At 50.3% G+C, this 20,422-nt stretch overlaps 5 protein-coding genes across 5 annotated transcripts in view; 4 read left to right on the top strand and 1 right to left on the bottom strand.

Moving 5' to 3' along the window:
• Window positions 1-1,067: 1,067 nt before the first annotated feature.
• On the top strand, window positions 1,068-3,497 carry PFICI_02827 (uncharacterized protein; the record flags this gene model as incomplete). The annotated part of the gene is made up of 2 exons (XM_007831408.1): window positions 1,068-1,806; window positions 1,864-3,497. The coding sequence occupies 2 exons, from the start codon at window positions 1,068-1,070 to the stop codon at window positions 3,495-3,497; spliced, it is 2,373 nt and encodes a 790-aa protein (XP_007829599.1).
• A 1,107-nt stretch (window positions 3,498-4,604) lies between these two features.
• On the bottom strand, window positions 4,605-6,606 carry PFICI_02826 (uncharacterized protein; the record flags this gene model as incomplete). Its single annotated transcript, XM_007831407.1, has 3 exons — window positions 4,605-5,998; window positions 6,065-6,178; window positions 6,498-6,606. 3 exons carry the CDS (start codon window positions 6,604-6,606, stop codon window positions 4,605-4,607), a joined length of 1,617 nt encoding a protein of 538 aa, XP_007829598.1.
• A 5,374-nt stretch (window positions 6,607-11,980) lies between these two features.
• Window positions 11,981-12,599, top strand: PFICI_02825 (uncharacterized protein; the record flags this gene model as incomplete). Its single annotated transcript, XM_007831406.1, has 2 exons — window positions 11,981-12,296; window positions 12,469-12,599. The coding sequence occupies 2 exons, from the start codon at window positions 11,981-11,983 to the stop codon at window positions 12,597-12,599; spliced, it is 447 nt and encodes a 148-aa protein (XP_007829597.1).
• Window positions 12,600-17,208: 4,609 nt separating this feature from the next.
• Window positions 17,209-17,525, top strand: PFICI_02824 (uncharacterized protein; the record flags this gene model as incomplete). Its single annotated transcript, XM_007831405.1, has 2 exons — window positions 17,209-17,373; window positions 17,427-17,525. The coding sequence occupies 2 exons, from the start codon at window positions 17,209-17,211 to the stop codon at window positions 17,523-17,525; spliced, it is 264 nt and encodes an 87-aa protein (XP_007829596.1).
• A 2,623-nt stretch (window positions 17,526-20,148) lies between these two features.
• The window catches only part of PFICI_02823 (uncharacterized protein), a gene marked incomplete at both ends in the record, with an annotated part of 1,848 nt that continues 1,574 nt past the window's right edge, over window positions 20,149-20,422 (top strand). The window contains one exon of the mRNA XM_007831404.1: window positions 20,149-20,293. Coding sequence (XP_007829595.1) covers window positions 20,149-20,293 — 145 coding nt within the window. The remainder of the gene's footprint in view (window positions 20,294-20,422) is intronic.

Below are 20,422 nucleotides of genomic sequence, written 5' to 3'. Positions count from 1 at the left end.
TACAGCAGCAACAGCGTCGACGCGCCGCTGCTCACAGCCCTAACCAACCGGCCGCCCCTCTGACGCGCTACGTCACGGCCCGCGACGGCGACGACTGAATGCCAGCCCCAGGATCTCCGGAATCTCGTCGAAAGAAGCAATGGCGACCTCCCGGTTTACGCAAGGCGACCGAGGGAGGCAGATGGCTTCCCCGCGGCCCAAGACGCGAGGTGAGCAGCAAAATAATACCCACGCACATGCGACACGAGCAGACTGGGCGGCTTTGCAGAATTGTAGGAAGGCATATAATGATGACGCCGCTGCTCCCCCCCGAGAACTTTGCAACGGCATGCTTACACAACATTGCAGACACCAAGGACACATTGTGCCGGAATGTGCTTATATACGGGCATTGCCGCTACGAGGACCAGGGCTGTGCCTTTAACCACGACCAGAATAAGGGATCGTCCAATTCTATAGATTCGTAAGTGCCAAGTGATTTCATTAGGTTGTGTCTCAATCAGTTTGTGGGTAAATACATTACACCTGGCTGCATGGCTCACTCTGGTGTACTCTGCTCTTCTCTCGCCGTGCCAGTGCCAGTGCCGTGGGCTTTGTATGAGAAAGAAATCGTGGGATGGCTGCTCCGATTGTCCGGACGAACCATGGAAAAGGCCATGTCAAGGTGGAAGGCGCTTTGTGGAGGCTGCGCAGTTGCTTTCACCTCTGGAAAGTTTGATGGATCAATTGAGCAAACTGCTTGCTTGTATTGGATTGGGTGATTATTCCAAAGAAAATCAAAAAGGAAGAAGAAGAAAAGAAAAAAACCCCCCCACCCAACACAACTTCGCCCAAAACCCTGCCTCTTTTTGGGGGGGTCAAATCACGAACGCATCACACCACGTCCGCGCCGTATCTGGAGACAGGCTGCAAATTCCCATGAAACCCCCTGGGCAACACCAGAAATGCCCTTGTCTCTACCGGATGCCTAGCTTTCGTCGAAGACGATTCTTCCAAGATCAGGTGTACTGGCGTTGAGACACGATCATACACACAATCGATCACGTCGTTGGCTCTTCGACTCCATCATGGATTCCCGAAAAACGCCTGGTCTGCTTCCTACGGCGACAGCGCTTCGGCGCCAGCTTGTCGATGATGATACTGATGATGGTGATTCCCATGATCAATCATCGTCTCAAGAACTTCCCGCTAGCACTTCGGCTGTTGAAGCAAATCACAGCCTCGAGCTTACCAGGGATGACACATCCCCGGACCATTTTAATACGGAGAGCTACGAAGACTTTCCGTCTCTATCTACTTCTGCGCAGATTGCTGCACTGCCTAAACGCCAGCAATTGAACAAAGGCAAGGGCAAGGCCATGCTGAGTCCAGTGAACCTCGAGATTGATACGGGCGGTTTCATTGTAGAGGCACCGAGAGTCCCACAGAGCCCTCCAGCCATGGCAGAAGCAAGGTTGGCCCGTTTCAATTTCGGAAATGCAGCATTTGAAGCCACACCCGTGCCTCTTGCATCATCATCATCATCATCATCATCTGCATTGTCCACTCCAGCGAGCTTCAACCAGCCTTCCACAAGCGAAGCCGAAATCTCTCGTTTACGTCGAGCACCTACAGCATTCAAACCACAACATGCGAGATGTGACGAGACTTGTCCATTTGCTAACCTGTTTGACAGTGCCAAAAAGCAACTCAATGTCGACTCGCCCTCTTTCACTCCTGCCCAGCTGCTGGGAGGCACCAAGAAATCCACCTTTTCTTCCCAGACTGCCAATGCGACACCCTTCACTCCGAAAGGGGCCGCAAATAGTAAGTTGCAATACGCCGCTCCTTTGAGCTCCATCGATCGCTTACCCCATACATCAGCTACTGCCCAGGCCATGCATCAGGATGGCGACACAGGCTTTATGAATCCAGCGGCCGTGCGGGAATTTACACCGCAGACGCAAAACTACGACCTCAACACGAGTTCCACGTCCAATGGCATAAACGCCGACTCCAATACTGGCCTGTATGAAGCATTTTCTATGGTCGGCATGAACCAGGCGCTCTCTACCCAATTCAATCCATATGCCGAAGATCACAACCCTTTGGCGGCTGCGGCCGGTGCGTCGTACTATCCGAATCCGGGTTTGTATACTGCGCCTGTTCAACCATTGCAATACCATCTCTACGCACCCGTCGGCCCTGCCAGATCAGATTTGGCGGCCTACCAGCGCCAAGCTCATGATTTCTTCATCTCCAACGAATTCAGAGAGGATCTTCAAAAGAAGTCTGCAGCAACCCGGCAGGTAATGCAGAGTTCTCAGCTACCTGAAGTCCAGCCATACCATTCTCTTGTCCCGCTGGAAGGGCCCAAGAGCGGCCAATCCAGCCTCTTTGGTAATGTTGTATGCTGGGTATACAAGGCTACTTCCAAAAAGAATGGGCATGTCTACTGTCTACGTAGGCTTCAAGGTGCCCGAGTGAGTGGCAAGGAGTCAACAAATACTCCACTTAGCAAGTGGAAACGCATCAGCAGTGGTGGCATCGTGACGCCAGTCGAGGTGTTCACCTCGAGAGATTTTGGCGACACGTCCCTCATCTTCATTCACAACTACCACCCTTGCTCCAAGACTTTGGCCGAACAGCATTTCACGGGTGGTCGTTTCAAGCCCTCCATTGCAGAAAGCTCGCTCTGGAGCTATATATCCCAGATTTGCAATGCGCTCAAGACAATTCACAATGGCGAGCTGGCAGCACGCTGCATTCACCCAACCAAGATCATCCTGACCGAGAAGAATCGCATCCGGCTGAGTGCCTGCATGATTCTGGACGTTCTGGAATACGACAATCCCCGTCCCTTGGCAGAGCTCCAGCATGAGGATCTGGTAGATCTGGGCAAGCTCATCTTAAGCCTCTGCCTTAACCAAAACCAAATCCACAATGTTCAAGCCTCCTGGCAATCTTTCCAGCAGACCAATTATTCTGCGGAGCTCAAGGAGCTCGTCTTTTGGCTGATCTCACCTCCAAGCGCCGAAGCACCAGAGCAGAAACACATTGGCTTCTTACTACAATCAATCGCCCACCACCTCTTTGACTCTTTTGATGCCTCTCTCCACGCTTACGACGAGATCACATCCGAGATTCACAAGGAGCTTGAGAATGGCAGAATTGCCCGACTGCTGATGAAGCTTGGCACGATTAATGAGAGGCCCGAGTTCGATAACGATCCAAACTGGGCTGAGAATGGCGAGCGCTATACCTTGAAGTTATTCCGCGACTACGTCTTTCACCAGGTTGATGCCAATAATAACCCTGTTCTGAACTTGGGTCACATGCTTTCGTGCTTGAACAAACTGGATGCTGGGATCGACGAGAAGGTTTTCATGACAAGCCGTGATCATCAAACGTCTTTTGTGGTCACCTACAAAGAGCTGAAGAAACAGGTAACCAACGCCTTCCAGGAACTCCAGAAAGCTGGCCAGCCGAAAACTGCAGCGCCCCGCGGCGTGTTCTAGGGGAGGGAGCACCAAATTAGCTGTCAGCATGGCGTGAACCAAGGGCGAACATGGTTCTCGCGAGGGTACTGAACGCGTGTGCTATAAGATTGAAGACATCTCAGGTCTTCATTAGAAACCATGACCGGTGTAGGAAGACTTGGAGACTCGGTCCAAAACCAATCAAGATCAACGAGAGAATCTTGAGATAACCCGTATATCACTTTTTTGGATTCACATAGGACAAACGAGTCAATAGTATAAGGCAGAAGAAATATCATTTTTTAGCAGTTCACTCCAAAATATGATGTCTGGTTAAGTTGCCCATGATCATAACCCCCAAATTTGAGCCGAGGTCATCAGGCGATGGTTGTCATATGACCAGAGACTGTTCAAAGGTGTTTAGTTCTCAGAATTGAATGAATCGAATTGAGTCTGCATTGTAGAAACGGGTCCGATTCCCTGGCAAAGCTGCTGATCCCAGCCAGAAGAAAGGGTCTCAAAAATATTTATATGGGTATCAAACTATGTCTCGTGGTCCCTTGTCTCTGTTTGGTGTCTCCCTCTCCCTTCCAAATGGACTGCCAACACTCTTCTCTAAGAGTAATAAAATAAGAGCTATACTCGCTCAAAAGAGAGAAAGAACAGGAAAAAGATAAATAAAGAATTATAAAATGCTGTTGTTGGCCCCGCAGTGAGTTGCCATCGTCGCCTGGTCAGAACGGAATAATTCATCTCACTTGCCCAAGGGTGACCATATCCTATCTCTCTTTATTTGTTGTGTGGTCGACTTGCATTTTGCTTGGGAGCTCGGCTTGACTGAGCGCAGTGAGTGCGGTTGAGACCAAGGGTCGGTAATAGCCAGGTCAGTTATGAAAAGTCAAGCATAACCATTGAAGCATCTCCTAGGCTTCACGATGATTTTCGACAAATGACTGATACTCCTCAACACTCTTCCATTGCTGGGCGTTCCTCTGTGTCTAAACTCTCATTCACGTGAGCCTGAGGCAAGTCCCGAAGTTCCTCTTCATCTTGAAGCAGCTCTGAGACTTCGGGGCTCTCTCCTGCACGATAAAGACTATCGAGAAATGGTTCAACCTCTAGTTGCGAGGGCTCTGTAGAGTCCGACTAGGGCCCACTCCTTCCCCCGCCACGCGGAGATGTGATGCTGCTCTCGCGACCCGAGGGCGTCGTACCAGAGGGCCCGTGGCCATGCAGCTCCCGGGCTGTCGCGTGCAACTCGACACGACCAGTCGGGCGTAGGCCGTGCGTATCCCTGGGGTCAACATCAACGTCCATTGAGTCCCGCCGGCTGCTCGAGCTCGTGCCCATCCTCCATATGTCATCAGCACTTCGGCCTATGGCGATTCGCGACACGGATCTGCTGGGGCCAGGGTCGTCGCTTCGGTCTGAGAGACGCCTGGGCTCGTTCGGGTCCTGCTGCGAGCTGGGCGCCGACTGGCTGCCATATCTGCGCTCCCGGTGCTCATCCCCGGTATCTTCTCCAGCGCCACCGCCAACTCCGCTGCCGTCCCCTGACTCGTGTCTCAACCATGCGACCTCCTCGTCAGTAAGTGCTTTCCAGCTGCACCTAGCATGTTTTTTGGTACACCCTTGGCAGGCTGTGAGATGTTTTATGCAGGGCGTCTTGAGCCTCCGGCACCTGTCGCATGGAGGTACAATTTCGTCTCCTCGTGCCAGCTTGTCGACCCTAGCCGTGACGAGGGCTCGTTGTTCGTCGTCCGGGTCTTTGGGACCAATCTCTGAGGGATAAGCGCCGGGCGACGGGCGGTTACTCACGGAAGTCAAGACTTGCTGTTGGATCGAAGTCCTGGGTGTGGACGTGGCAGTGGCGATGGTCCCCGGAGTAGGTGGGACGGAGCCGACAGATGGCAGGCGGTTCGATGGATTGTGTGTGACGAACTGCTGGAGTAGATCCGCATGCAAGTCGTAGCCGTGGTGATTGGGGCCAGAGGGGGGCCCAGCTTGGTTAACTGCCTGAAAACCAGATGATGTGGATCCTGTGCCATGCTGCGTCGACCTGCGACTGCCGATGGCAGCTTTACGCCCGCTGAGGTGGTAGTTGAGTTGCCGTGCCTTGCCCGCCACCTCATCGGCCTTCTTGATCAATACTTTCAAGCGTTGTTCCAAGATTTCAAGTGTTGCGAACTCTGCCGTTTCGTCCTCCTCAAGTGGCTGCGGCGGAATCAGACGATTTCTGTCCAGTGTTCCGGAGACGATGACTCGCCAATCATCTTCAGAGATCTCCACCTGCACGCCCTTTAAAAAAAATTGACAGCATCGACTCCCGTTGGGGTTCGTTGTAAGGTTGAATTCTGCCGGTCTTGCTTTCGAAAACTCCACAATATCGACCCAGGTGATGGGATCCAGACTGATTGAGGTCTGCGTGGGAATAGTCACGATGGGGCCATCGAAGATTCCCTCCATAGCTTTGAGCAAGCGCGGCCCCATGAGCTTCGCGCCTAGGTTTGAGGCGAAGCTTTCATGGCGGCTCAAGACGCCTGAATGTATTTTATAATGATTAGCGGGCGTGTAACCCTGACGTGGGCATGGTCATGTTGCATTACCTTCATATTCATTGATGAGGGTGAGCACATCAGTGAATGTCTCCGTGTCGCCTTGTATGAGCTTGAGCTTTCCGGCGTTGACCCTGGCAAGATAGTTGATTGGTGCCTGATTGCCTATGCCTGCTGTCAGCGAACAACACACTGCTCCACGTATCAAGACTAAAGAAGCGACGAGAGCCAGCAGCTACGGAGTATGCGAAGCGACATCCGGATGCAGTACCTGCCAAGGCCGGCACAAGATTTCAGGGTTTGGGTATAAACAGGCTCGGGCAAAATTTCTAGTCACTATTGACAAGAAGAGACAAACAAGATACTTCTGTCTGGGTCGCAAAACATAATGCGAACAAACCCGAGCTTGCCCGAGCAGTTTATAGGAGAGGAGCGCTTGATGGAAAGATACCAGCTGGTGGGAGCTAGGAAGGCGTCAACATACCTGATTGTGGCGGCGGGGGCTGAGGGATACGCTCGGTGTGAGGCTTGCCGCCATTGTCGTCTTCATGTCGTTTCCGCTTGTGATGTTCTGAATCGGAAATATGCGCCATGATGTAGAAGAATGTTTCTTTTCTTTTGTAACTTGTAGGTAGCAAGCGCAATTCCCCTCAAGTACCCAAGTGTCAAGTAAAGACACCCCCCATGAATTATGCCTCTGTTGTGTGTTATGAAGTGCAGTTTGACGATGTTTCGCCACCTCTAGGCTTGCCGAACCTCCGGCGCAAGCGGCGGCCCCCGCGAGGTGTCCCAACAATCCGGCCCAGTCGCAATCCCGAAGCACTCGGACGAACTGACATACGGGGGGGTTGCGCCAGATGAACTCTCGCCTCTAGGTTGGGAGATTGACCGATCACAAACGGGTTGGGAGAAAAGAAAAAAGAGACGAGGATGAACTGGGACGGGATTGGAAAGACTCTGCGCAAAAAAAAATTGCCTCCTAGCAGTCGAAAATAAAATGCGCCAGACTCTGGGTTGAATTGGCGGGAGAAAAAAAAGAATAAAAGAAAACCAAGAAAAATGGTGCCAATGAGTAAGTACTAAGGCAGAGAGAGAAAGAATTGTGCGCAACGAGTTTGTGTGCGACCAAGGCAACGTTGCCGAGAAAGACTTGAGGAGTCCCCAGTGCCAGCCAGTCTTTTTAGTCTCTGGGGAAACTACAAGGTAGTTAGTTAGTTCCTTCCTTCCGTTCTGGTTCTGTGCAAGCCGAAAAGAAGCGCGCGGTTTTGGCGGTTTTGGCGGCGGCGGCGGCGGCGACGCTGGCGGGCGTCAGGCTAAGAAATGGGACGAAAACCAGCTCCTCCTTTTTTAGTTTGGTCGGTACAAAAGAAGGCCCAAGGAACATATATAGTACGATAGATGATGCATGTGGGTAATGTAATGTAGGTAAGGTAGGTAGGTACAACTAGGGATAGGTACCGAATAGAGTAGAACAAAAGTAAAGAAGGTAGGTACCTAACTAACCAGCTACGGGTAACTAGAGGATGTAGCCGCGTCGTAGCGTCGAAAGAAATGTGTGTTGAAAAAAAAATTAATTAAAAAAAAGGAAGAGGCTTGTGAGAGGACCTGGCGACTAGGTTCAGCAAAGAGTCGCAACCTCGACGCTGATGGGTGCTTCCCGCCTTACACCCGTTGCGAATGTCCACAAATAAAAGACCGGCGGGACATATGTGTGTGTGTGTGTGTGTGTGTGTGTGTGTGTGTGCGTGGGGAGAGGGACAGAGATCAATGGATAGAGGCCCCAGGATGGGGCGATAAGAGGGGAGGGATGGAATCAACAGAGGTCGAACAACTCCATGGGAGCGAGACAAGAAAAGAGGCGGTGCAGACTGGATATAGAGCCAGAAGAAAAAAAGAGAGAAATCTTTCACCAAGAAATAACAAACTGAGTCGAAGCTCGAGTATCAAAATCCCGGTACCCCTGTTCACTAAAACCAACGGTCGAAGTGGCGGGGTCTGGGAATAAAAATGTCAAGAGAGTCCAGGCTTTGGCTGATCACCCTGGATGGAAAAAGAGTGGCACCTACAATTGAAAGCCGTCGACTGATGGACGGATCCGAGCTAGAAGGGATTATCGCGAGCAGGCGGGATAGACGATCGATGGCATGCCAGTAGAATTTGTATGGCTGGTGGCTACAATACAGGGCAAGTATGTAGCCAGTTTGGTACATAGGTAATGTATGTAGGCAGGTGGGTTGGTAGGTAAGTAGTCGGTATATGTCACGTCGGTTAGAGACACACAGGCAGAGGAATATATTTTTTCTCTCCCCCTTCTTCTCTTTTGATGAACTGTACAAACATAGTAGTAGAGCACGAGCACGAGCCATGGCGGCAATCCGATGCAGAGGAACAGACGGGATTGGCTGCAAATGAGGTGCAAGCCAGTGTGTGATGTTGTGTTGTAGGTAAGGTATGTATCAAATGTATTGAAGTTAGGTACGCCGTAGGTACTGGTAGGCAGTAGTAGCAGTAATAATGTAGGTAATGTAGTAGTAATGAATGGCATCCATGCGGTATGTCGGTTGACGGGTGCCCCTGCTGCGACCAAACACTTCCCTGGTCAATTGTTCAGCATGGCAGTCTGTCAATCAGTCGTCCATCCAATCAGTCGGTCAGGAATTCAGGAGGCAGGCAAACATTGGGTACAGGACAAAAGGCTGGCTGGCTGTATTGTGTAGCAGGAAACAGTCAGTCCACTACTATGTAGAACAGGTGATGATTGCTTTGATATCGTTCTTTCTATGTAGGTAGCCCCATGTCTGTCTCTCCCTCTCTCTTCAGCAAGTGAAAGTGAACCAACCCCCAGCGTGCCAGTCAGTCGCAACTACTAGTTCCTATCAAAGTCGCCGCAATCAGTCCATTTGCTTCTGTCAGGAGTGGCATCTCTTTTTGAACGATGGATCAGCTAAGGAAAGATCGGCATCTCTACCACCCTTGGCGTTGAGAAACTTCTTAATTGAAGGGCCTGACAAAGAGGAGTTGCGTATCGACAGGTATCCGTAACCCGTGCCTAGCTAGTGCAGTAAGGTGTTCAAGGTAGTAGTGGTAGCGCGCAGTGCACAGTTAGTCCCTGGCGTGGTGGCTGCTCGGGTCTCCATGATCGGCACCGCGTTGCATGACCCCAGCATTGAAAAAAGTCAAGGGCCAAGGGCGAAGACAACAAGGGAAGTCTTTTTTTTTTTTTTTTTTTTTTCCACCCCTTCCTTCCACGGGAACGAACGATTATAAAGCACCGACAGCCGAGTCCGTGACATGGCAGGATGCAATCAATGCTGTTCGGTCCACTCGAATGGAGCTGGACATAATTCATCGAGTCAAATGTTCAAAGCTCAGTGATGCTCCCAGATGACAAACCTTTCTCAGTTTTTTTTCTTCTTCCCATTTTCGGCTGGCGGGGGCGGCCAGTATGGGGCTCATTGTTGAAGCTTGGAAGGTATGATGAAAGGTACATAGCTCGTACATGGATGAGTATAGCGTGCACTTGACTGCACTACCGTAACATACATACCTACCTACATCCATATGCACACTACACCCGACTTTTCATTACACTACGGAGGCCCTGTAATGTGGAAAAGAAACGAATGCCCGGTCCCTGGACCCCCGCATGGCTTACAAGGTACTGCTATCTTAGGTTGCATTATCTACCCCGAGGAGAAGCTCCAGACGGAATGGCTGAAATGCTGCACCAAACTGCCCACTGTTGGCTCTGCGCTTCCGACTAACCGGGTCCCGTCGCTCACCTTAAACAGATACTCCGGGCCTCAAGCATTCAATTCATGGGATCCTAGATAATTTTGATTGGGCGGCGTGTTCTTTTCAAAGAGGCACTGCGCACGAGGGCAGGCCGATGGAGATGTCCCTCATGTGGTCGACAGCCAATGACGTGTCTAATCATCCAGCAATCAACAACACCTTCGCATATTCACCTTTTTGTATCTTGGCGGCGGCGGCAGCAGCAGCAGGTTGCATACGGAGTTGGCTCCGTTGAAGACTGTCCCGGTGGCACGTTCTGACTACATACCATAGCTAATTCTTATGTATCAATCTACACTAGCACACTAGAAAAGTGCTTTTTGTGCGTCGGGGGTGTCAAAAAGTCGCATCAATTGCTTGGACAAGGCTAGACACCCTGACACCTACCTACGTACATAGTATCACCTTGACGGTTACTCATAATTTAACCTAATTGACTGCCATCTGCAGCCTCTCGGATTTGCTCAACGGAAATAATAACAAAAAAAAAAAAGCCCAGGCTGTGAGGATCAGTAATTGCGTGCGGCAAAGGAACAGGATCAAACAATAATCGCCATTGCTAACACATGCAGATGGCTGCTAGTGTAGGTGGTGCCATGCGGATCCTTGCCTGCAGATCTTACAGATAGGCCACATGCTGCGAAGAGGCTTGAGAGGCTGCCATTCAAAGGTAGTATAGTACCACCGCCTTGACTTGCCTATGCGGGTCAGGGTCTGATCAAAAGTCAGGTCTGATCAGTCATGTTCGTACCTGGAGTCATCAGTCACTCGCTGCCTTCCCCTCCTGCCCTGCTACACAGTACCTACTTACCTAAGGTAGCCGCCAGCCAGCCACCACTGCCATGGATGCCTGCGTTCAGCACCATATACTTTGCCTTGCCAATCAATTCTTTTTCGCCTTCATATCTAGCGACTGCCGTGAGCCAGTCCCGGACTCCACGGGGCCGTCCCCCATGTCTTCCGTCTGCCAAGACCAAGATAAAGAACGCGACCTACATTCTAGAACGTCTGCGACTCTACAACCACTGCGGCTCCAAGAGAGTTCAAGCTTCATTAGGAGAGGCTTGGTGACGATCTCTATACCCACCGACTAAGGAACCCCTCTCCTACCATGTTTCCGTTTTGGAAAGAAAAGGGCTCTTGAATGTCAGGTGGGGGGGCAAATGCAGTTCTTGTCAGGCAAGGGGGGAATATTATGTGGGAGCGGACGCGCGGCGGCGGACGGTCAGGAAAAAGCAAATGAAGCATCCAAGTTTATCGAGGAGTTGAAGGGAAGGAAATAAAGAAAAAGAAAAACCCCCCAAAACAATTTCATGCTGTGTCGTGGCCAGCGGGCGGAAACTTTATTTGTGATTAGTTCATGTCGTGGCGGCAACAATTTCCAAACCACACGTAAATATGACGGGAAAAGTGTTCATGAAAATAACTTCAATAATATCAAATCAATTTTAACCCAATCTATTGATACATGCGGAGGATATTGACTCCCGCCGTACCTGCCTCAATTTACGTGCATCACTGAGCTAATGCCTCGACCGTATAGAGGCGCGTTATACTAAATATGCCAAAGTTACCCCGCCAAACTGCTACTGCCATTGAGAGCTGCGTTAGCTATAGGCGGGCAGCTCTGTGCATTATAGTGGTGGGGGCCAAGCAAAACTCAATTCAAGTTCTTTCAACTAACTTACATTCCTCGGGAGAGAAAAAAAAAAAGGGACGTGAATATCGCATACGATATCAATTATTGCGCGACGCAAAGGATGCAATTTCTTGAGGTATCCAGAACTTTTATCAATGCCTGTTGGCCAGCATTATTCATGTAATGGGCAGGATGGGGGTTTATGGGCAATTTGCCACAACGCTTCAAATATGCCAGAGCCTTACCTTTAGCGGTTGAAGGATAGCTAGGTCCACTGGGTTAGGTAGGTACCTACCTGCTTGTCACTCGGCCCGCACTGATCCGATCCGGCTCGAAAAGCCCAAGCGCGCAATCAATTCCGCCCCCGAGCTCTACTCAACCACAGCCCGCCGCCGCAATTCAGAATCACCACCACAAACGTGCTCCAACGCCACATCGCGCGCAGCCCAATTACATAACGAACGAAACCCGCGCGTTCAGCCCGGAACAAGAACTTTGCCTCACCCCGCCCGAGAGAGAGAAAAGAAGAGATCATGGCCGACAGACCCCACCAGCGCGGCGGCCGCGGAGGCGGAGGAGGAGAGCGTGGCCACCGGGGAGGAGGCCGTGGCGGGCGCGGAGGACGCGGCGGAGGCCATCACCACGGGGACAAGGACGGTCATCACTCTCACTCCCACGACAACAAGCAGGGCGAGCGCCCCAAGAAGGAAAACATCCTCGACCTCGGCAAGTACATGGACAAGCGCATCACAGTCAAGTTTAATGGCGGCCGCGAATGCACCGGTACCCTCAAGGGCTACGATGCGCTCATGAATCTGGTCCTGGACGAGGTGCAGGAGGTTGTCAGAGGTGCGTATTGATTCTTTTCCCCTTGGGGATTTGTTTATTCCGGCTTCTTTACTTTTGGCTCTCTCATTGTTCGGGTTGGTGCGTGTAAACAGAACGCGGCAGGGAGAGAAAAGAGGCGCCGATCCCCTCAAGTGCATCCAGAAGTAACAGTGCTGACATGTATATCTCACAGACGACGAGGGTAACGAGAGCACGAGACCGCTGGGACTTGTCGTCGCACGAGGAACGCTGCTTGTCGTCATCAGCCCAGTGGACGGCAGCGAGGAGATCCAGAACCCCTTCGCCGAAGTGTCTGAGGATTAAAGGCCATGCATCATGCAAGCTGAAGATTGAGACGAATCAATACCGGGGGCTTTTAGAGGAAGCCATGGGAACTGGGGCAGAAAGGACAAAAATCAGTGAATCAAGGGATTTATTGCATGAGTATAGCAGAGCACCATGCATATTTAACAAACGACAGCCATCATAGGCATTGGCGGCATCGCTCAGTGCCCATAACAAAAGATGGGATCTCATGGTCAGACATAGCCACTGAGGTATACCCACTGAACATGTCATGACGGAATGGCATGGCGGATAGCACATACCATATGCTATTGCGTTTCAGTCGCCGATCCGTCGGCGCGTACGAAAGCTATTATTTGTATTCACATCAATACAGCGAATATCGAAAGACTACGAAAAGCCATGTTGAAATGGACATGGATCCGAGCTAGTGAATCCTTGAAAGCTACTACGAGGTTGAGACCAGCTCATTGGTCGCGACCAATGCTGCGCGACCGATGCTGTAGCATAACTACCTATTAGGTAGGCTATCTGGACTCGTCCATCGGCAGTCATCTCAAAGTGCAGCATGCAGCTTGGCAATGTCTTATTTTTTTTTCTACAGAGCACATATCATTGCTCGGTAGCTCCTACAACATTCTCGATTACTTTGTTGGATAACGCGATTCCCCTGATCTGACGAATAAAGCCGCTGCGCAACGTGGTTCTGACCCATCGCTCATGCACACCCCCTCGAGGAGACTCATCTATTGGTATGTGCCAATACACGAACGAGGTTATTTGCTACGCTAGTACTCTTAAGATCAAACTGGAGAAGCTGCCATGTCTTTGGGTTCTCGACGTCCTTCTGACCCTTGAGTGGTGCCCGAATCTAACCGCTGTCAATTTAGGATACCAGCAAGGCATTCCAATGTCCTTAGTATCATACACAGCCAGTGATGATATTTATCAAAATTGACTGTTGAAACACCATACAACTGTCTCTGGGCCAGCTTGTGAAGAGGGGGAATGCCAATTTTCCCTCTTAAAGAGACTGACGCATCTGCGATCAAAATTCAGGTATCTCGGCCCAACCCTAAGGAGCAAACGCCATTTGCGAAGCGATACCTACAAATTTGAGACTGGCATCTGAGTAAACTCCTGTTCGTGTCGTCTTTTCTTGCTGCCCAATATGTTTATTGGTCTCCGGGGACATTACACAGCATATGCATCATCATGATTGGCCCATTGGTCAGAAAACACGATTGATAAGATTTCCTTTCACATTTCTGTTCCGAGCATTTAATAATTCCTCGAGGAATGTTATCATGTTTTCATGATTTTTTAGCACTGACTTGTTTCGCACCTCGCCATCCTTTCCTAGCTATTGCGCCTTGTGCCAAGGATATCTCTTGCCCGATCTGAGTTGTGTGTTGACATGAGGCTCTCGCGAGACCATGTCATGGAGACGAGTAAAGTATACAACCAGCCTCATTTGAGGCGATGCTTTTTTGGGGGCATTATATTGCACTTATATCGGGCAAAATTGTACCTCAACGCACGTGTGTGTGTGGAGGGGGGCTTTCACCAGGTGCTCAATCTCCTGGTAAATAATAGACCACGAGGTCCTCCTAAAATGGTCAGGGTTGCGCTCACCGATGGATATTCATGAACCACATGAGCAGCAGGCAAAGTTGCTCACTGATACTCACTGACAAAATGAAAGTGCAGGGCGAACGGATTCATTACCGCAACGTGGCATAGAGAGAGAAAGGAAAAGTCTTACCTTTGCTATTGAAATGGACATGCAACATTTGATCCTTGCCGGCGCTGGTGAGTACAGTTCCATTTTTTACCACATTATTGCCTTTACTTTTAAGTAGCATGGTACTTTACTTTGTCCTTATCGCCACCAACAGCAAACTCGAAAGTGCTGCCTGGTTCGCGAGTTTTTATATAGCCTGGCATTATTGTTATCAAGGCTGCGCCTCACCAACGCGTTGTATTGGCCACCATAATAATACCCATCATCGACCATATACCCCAAACACCTTATCTTCTATTCCTCATCCCGTCTATCCCGGTATCTTATTGTGTCCTCTTCATCTCATTGACCATCAGGTCTTGTCATATCCTTCCATCCCATCCGGATGCTCGAGTCAGAGAAACCTCAGACGGCAAACACCATCGTCTTGGCGAGCATTCGAGGCTTCGTCTTCTTCAGTGTCTTGGACTTGTCAACTCAAATCGCGGCTGTCCCGTTCTCTCAAAAGGTCTATTTGGAGTAAAGGAGGGGAGCGGGAGCGTCAGCTTCCTATAAATTTGCGGCACATTGTTTTTTTTCCCCCTCCTTATAGCGACGGCGATTATATCTCCCAATCGGGGATCATTTTCAACGATGGATTTTTTTTTTTCGTCCACGCCGCGGCTGACTTCCTTCTCGACTCCCCCCCAGCCAACGACAAAAAAAAGGTCAAACTTGAGAGCCCAGTCGCCAATGAAAAGGGGTAGACCCCATTCCAAGACACCGGTCGTTCCCCATGTCATTATCTGGTCGATGATAAGAGCAACAGAGGAGGAGGCTCTGTGGACAACATGGCCAATCTCCCAACATGATTCGAAAGCCTATATATTTTCAGCTCTGACAACGGGACGTCTTTCCACCCAGCCGTGCGCAATCAGCAACCTCATTGGGTATCGTCCTATTTCTTCCGCGTCAAAGGACTTTCTGGGATGAAGGAGCTGACGAACCCCTGGGGGCGCAGAGCCTCATGATCCCCAAGTGGACCAACAGCCGCAAAGATGCGAAAGCGAAAATGCAACGACAGCCGCGGAACCTTCATGAACGACAGCCCTCGCAGATATATAATCGTTGCAACGACCCGCCATCTAATCATGTCTGGTTTCCTCAAGGCTGGAGTTCATGCACTTTCTTGAGGTTCTGGGGCGGGAACGCTTCTTCTTTTTTCCCGGCTTGGGTGGTGGGTTGGAACTGCTTTACACTATAATCGCAGTGAAAAAAAAAAAAGAGAGGGGTCAGCATCACATGCCCACGCGCAACCTCGGATGAGGTAATTTGTCCACTTTGACAATACCCCTTCGCAATCACAAATGAAAAGAAAGAAAGATAAAAAGTATGCCTCATACTGTTTTACCACATCGTATCTTGGACCAGAAAGGGGCAGGGAAACAACTATGTCGAACAACTCTGTCGGGGTTGGATGGATGAGAGAGCGAATGTGTGAAAGGGAGTCGAAAGCTGGAGCCTATGACACAGCCGATGGCCGCCTTGGACTATCAGAGCTTAATTCGTCACCGAAATAAGCGTTGCTCGGTCAGAGACATCCTGGCGACCCATGAGATGCTTGCTCTACCGATCACTGAATCAACCCAGAGCGCGCTCGACTGGCAAAAGAACCGAGAAGGTTTAACCGAAAAGGACCACGAGGGCATTCCCGGGCCCGGACGTGTTGTACGAAAGAGAGGTAGCTTCAAAACAAGATGACAAAAAGGAAAGTGCACAACAGCAGCAAGGGACTCGGTATGCCCGACGTCATCATCAAACAAAAAGAGGTTGTGACGAAGCAACCTATCGATATACAATACAACCCCTAGGCTGGCTTGTCGTCAAGGTTTTGGTGGATCAATCAAAGGCAATGAGGGTCTTTCCAACACTCGATTGGTAGGAGCAATCTTACAGTCAGTCGAATGAGAGAACGTCTGGGCTTTGTTCAGAGGCTTTGCAAGGCCTCAATAGGTCCTCAAGCCCCCCTGCCGGGGGAGAAAAAATGCCTCCCGAGGCACCAACGTCCAACTGGGCCACAGAGAGCACAGGCGTGGAAATGAGGCTGTTCCGGGAAGGCAGCATTTGGCCGGCTACAGTCGTATACCGCAGTCTGAAGCCCAGTCTTGCTCGGTACCGGCCGAATCATGACTGTTTCCAGGTTTCCAGGCACACGGACACGGGACACGAAATCCTACCTTGAACCATGAGGCAACCACTTCGGTACTAGGATTAATGATGCAGGTCCCAGAATGTCACCTCGCCATGCTTGCTGCAACGGTCGGCTCCCAGAGTTTGTGATGAGATTGGCAAAAGATTGCTGTAGCTTGAGGATTGTGCAACTGAACAAGGCCCCCAAACAGAACAGAGGTGCTATAACGAGCTTGGGTCGTCTTTTTTCTCAAGATGTTTTTAGAGCCCCTCTGGTGCCAAAAAGAAACTCACCGAGCCCCTTGGAGGATTCCGTGACGAATGGGGGCTACGAAAGGATAGAAACCAGCTTGTCTATACTTTCATTGGACTCATACAACTTCGAAAAAAAAGCACTTCTCGGTGTCATATGTTCCAAAAAGAAACGGGACCAGTGACACAAGTTCAAGGTTTCGGATGATTTTGCCTCAGCGCGGCGAAGCCGAATTGGAAATTCCACTCCCAAGGCACTTTTACCTTAATGGCCTCCTCTTCTGTATCTTCGAGTAACGGGGGCTCAACGGGTCGAGTATTTTGTATAAAGACTCTCCCATGATGCTCTGGAGAACGATTGAAGATATTGCTCATCACTCATCCAATATCATCGATACTTCCCTAAACACACCAACTCTCAGCAGTTAGCAAAAAGCACCAGACATTTGCAATATTTTCACAATGCCTTCCTACCACCAGTCAGCCACCTACTCCCACAGCTCCAGCAGCTACGGCTACGGACACAGACACGCAATGTCCGTCAACGACAGCGCATACTCTTCACGATCTTCATCTTCAAAGAAGAGGGCCGCATTGGGTGGTGGCAGTGGCCTTCGTTGGATTTGTGTAAGCCACAACTTTGCTTTGATACAATGAACCAATGCTGACCTTGATGAAAGCCCAACTGCCCCGGATCCAACAACTCGTGGGAATATGATAGTTCCTGCCCCCTTTGCTTTAAACCTCGCCCGGCTGCTCCCGCAACCTTCTACAACTAGAAGAACGTGGCGATGTTTCGAGTGACAAGTAGGGTATGGCTTTGTACTCTTCTGCGTGGGGGGTCCATGACTAACAATACGTCTCAGCATCAAACACAGTGCTTACATAAGCCTGGATTTACCCTGGCAAGGAAATCAGATGGGCTTATTCTGACGCTGTCTTCTCCGGATTTTTTTTCTTTTTTTTGGACAAGAGCTGAAGGGATGTCAGGGTAATGTGGCTGTGTAATACATTGACGGGGACATCATGATTTCAACAACGGGTTTCGGGTTAAGGTTTAGACTAGATGGGGCGAGGCGACTCTTATAGACAAGATTTCTTATACCCATTCATTTTCATCTCTCATCACGCGTCCTTACCTTGTCCCTGACCGAAAGATCTGAACGGTGCACTCGAGGACAGGCATTGAGTTAATACAGATGGGCAAAAGGTAGGCACTGGCTCGGTTCGAGTGGGAGATGATGGGGGAGAACTGCCGTGACGAGAGGGCCTGGCTCTCAGACTACTGGCTGCTCTTGAAGGAATCAGCCTATTGGATGACATGAAATGAGCCTCAGAGAACAAATAGGAAGGAGACAAAAACGACGCACGAGACTTTGAGTCAAAGCCTGAAGGTGCCTCACAGGCCCACGCCTCGATACTCCATTTGGCTCGCGGCCCATGAGATCAAAGAGGAATCGTGAGATTGCGGCAAGGCACCAAGTGAGGACCGTCGAAAACGGAAAAACACGAGAGAGAGAGAGAGAGAAATGGAAACTGGAACTACCAGAAAAGCCCCAATTCGAAAGGCTAGCTTGTGGCTGGGTCTGCCGGGTTAGAGACAGGAAACACACTCGCACTCATCACCATCTGTAGAAAGTGTGAGAGAGTGAGTCTGGAGTTCAGTGATGTTTTGCAGCAGCTCCCCGGACGGCGGGAAAGAAACAAGGCGACCGACCTGATAAGGCGTCCAGGCTTATTAAGAAGCGTAGGCAGGTCAGCGGCCCAGAACCTCGAGGCAGTCTAGTATTCTGTAGAGGATAGGCTACAGTGTCCGTTTTAGGTTAGAAGTGAAGTCGACTAGGGAAGGGGAAGGGGAGAAAAAAAAAAAAAAGGAAGGACGGTTCGGGAGCAAAGGCAGAGAGAGACATGGACCTCTGATCAAGAGGTCTGGGCTGGCTGTGCGCAAGTCCACAAGCTGCACAGCGGTGGCCTGGTCAAATTTTGCATGGGTGACGGTACATTGTAGACGGCCCCCAACGAATTGCTGAATGAACCAGCCGCAGAGAAGAAAAACACAATGATGACTACAAGAAGTTGGTTGAGGTCCGAGTAAGGAAAATACGTAATCAAGGACGGGAGACCAAAGAAGAAGGGGGGGAAAAGAGAAAAGAGAAAACAGCACGGATTTTAGACCAGCGAGGCTTGCAAATCTTGTGGGCAGCAGGTCACCAGCTGAAGGGAAAGATACACACCCCTCCTTTCCTCCTCGACCAGGCTACGTACATGAACAACAAAACTGTGGATGCAAAATATTATTATGTATGCATTGGGTCTGTTGGTTGGGTGTGTGGCTCCTGCCGCCCTCCCCATGACTTGCGGCTCTGCTGCTCTGCGGGCGGGGTCAAAGGGGAAGAGAGAGAGAGAGTGTGTGTGAGTTGAATTGACCCAGCCCCAAATCAACAACACATCGAATCAGAGTTGACCCAACCCACTGCGCAATCATGTCGCTCTTGATGTCAAACGAGAGACGTGATTAGACGGCTCCTTATTTACAAGGTAGACTGCATTTCATTCTGCATCGAGGCTGCAAGCACTGCAATAGACACAGCAAAAAGAGCACCCGTGTGCTACCCAAACATATCCATGGATACATCAATACAGCCCCCAACTTTATCACAGCACTACTCTTTGAATACGGCCCTGTACATTGTGACGCGTGTTTTTTTTTTTTAATTGTTGTCAGGTGACACACATCTACCTGACCAGCTGCGGCCTCCATCGATCGCCGTAGATTCAGCAGGCCTGCATTTGGGTATCGGCATTCAATGGGACAGAAAGGGAGGAATGGGAAAATTGATACAGGTTGTTGCCGCATCGGATCGACATGGACTCGGCTATATCCCTGATGTATACTCCGATGGACGGCAGCCGCGGCTCTCCCAGACAGACATTGACACTCTGCCCATTTACTTTACAACTCTACAAAACAAGGGTCCAATTGATTCATTCACCTTTTTTTGTACGCCAAAGAAGGGGGCCACCGCTACACTGTATAGGGCCGAGCTGAGATGGCGCAGATCTAGGTCAGGTCCCTTTAAATCTGTCTGCGAAACGTTGCGCACCGATCGGTTTTACAGGGCGGCCCCCAGACTTTCTCCGTCGCTCGCCCGCCCAAGGCCCCGAAACCCACTTCCGGGAATTGAATTGGGGAGAGGGGGGGAAGGAGGACCCAATCTCACGCCCCGTTGCCACCGTATTTATACTCGTGCCATGCGGTCATTCTTTTTTCTTTGAGCTTTTCAACGGCTACCTAGCTAAACTTAGAGCTTATATTTATATATACCCACGACACAGAGATCTGCATCTTGTTATATACTCCCATATACTATTCAAAGCACGAGCGACTCCACGTATCCAAAAATGGTGGCCTCTGCAGAGTTTACCTCGGCCGACCCCGGTATCCCCTCACCACCCTTCATTTCCGTCGAGGGCATCGCCAACTTTCGTGACATTGGTGGCTATCCAATTGCCGCACAGCCAGGCAAGGTTGTGCGCCAGGGCATTGGTAAGAGAGCTTTGGTTCTTTCTAGCACATGTCATGGCGCTATTTAGAGAGCAATTCATGTTTCCCCCTATCCTTAGAAACCCTGCATGGTTGTCTGAGGCGCGCTGGCAGACCTTGGGGGGAAAAAAC

Source organism: Pestalotiopsis fici (genome assembly GCF_000516985.1).
Source record: "Pestalotiopsis fici W106-1 unplaced genomic scaffold PFICI_Scf_2, whole genome shotgun sequence".
In the NCBI taxonomy this organism is placed as follows: Eukaryota; Fungi; Ascomycota; class Sordariomycetes; order Amphisphaeriales; family Sporocadaceae; genus Pestalotiopsis; species Pestalotiopsis fici.
The sequence above is the reverse complement of the archived record's forward strand: the minus strand, read 5'-3'. Positions and strand labels throughout refer to the sequence as shown.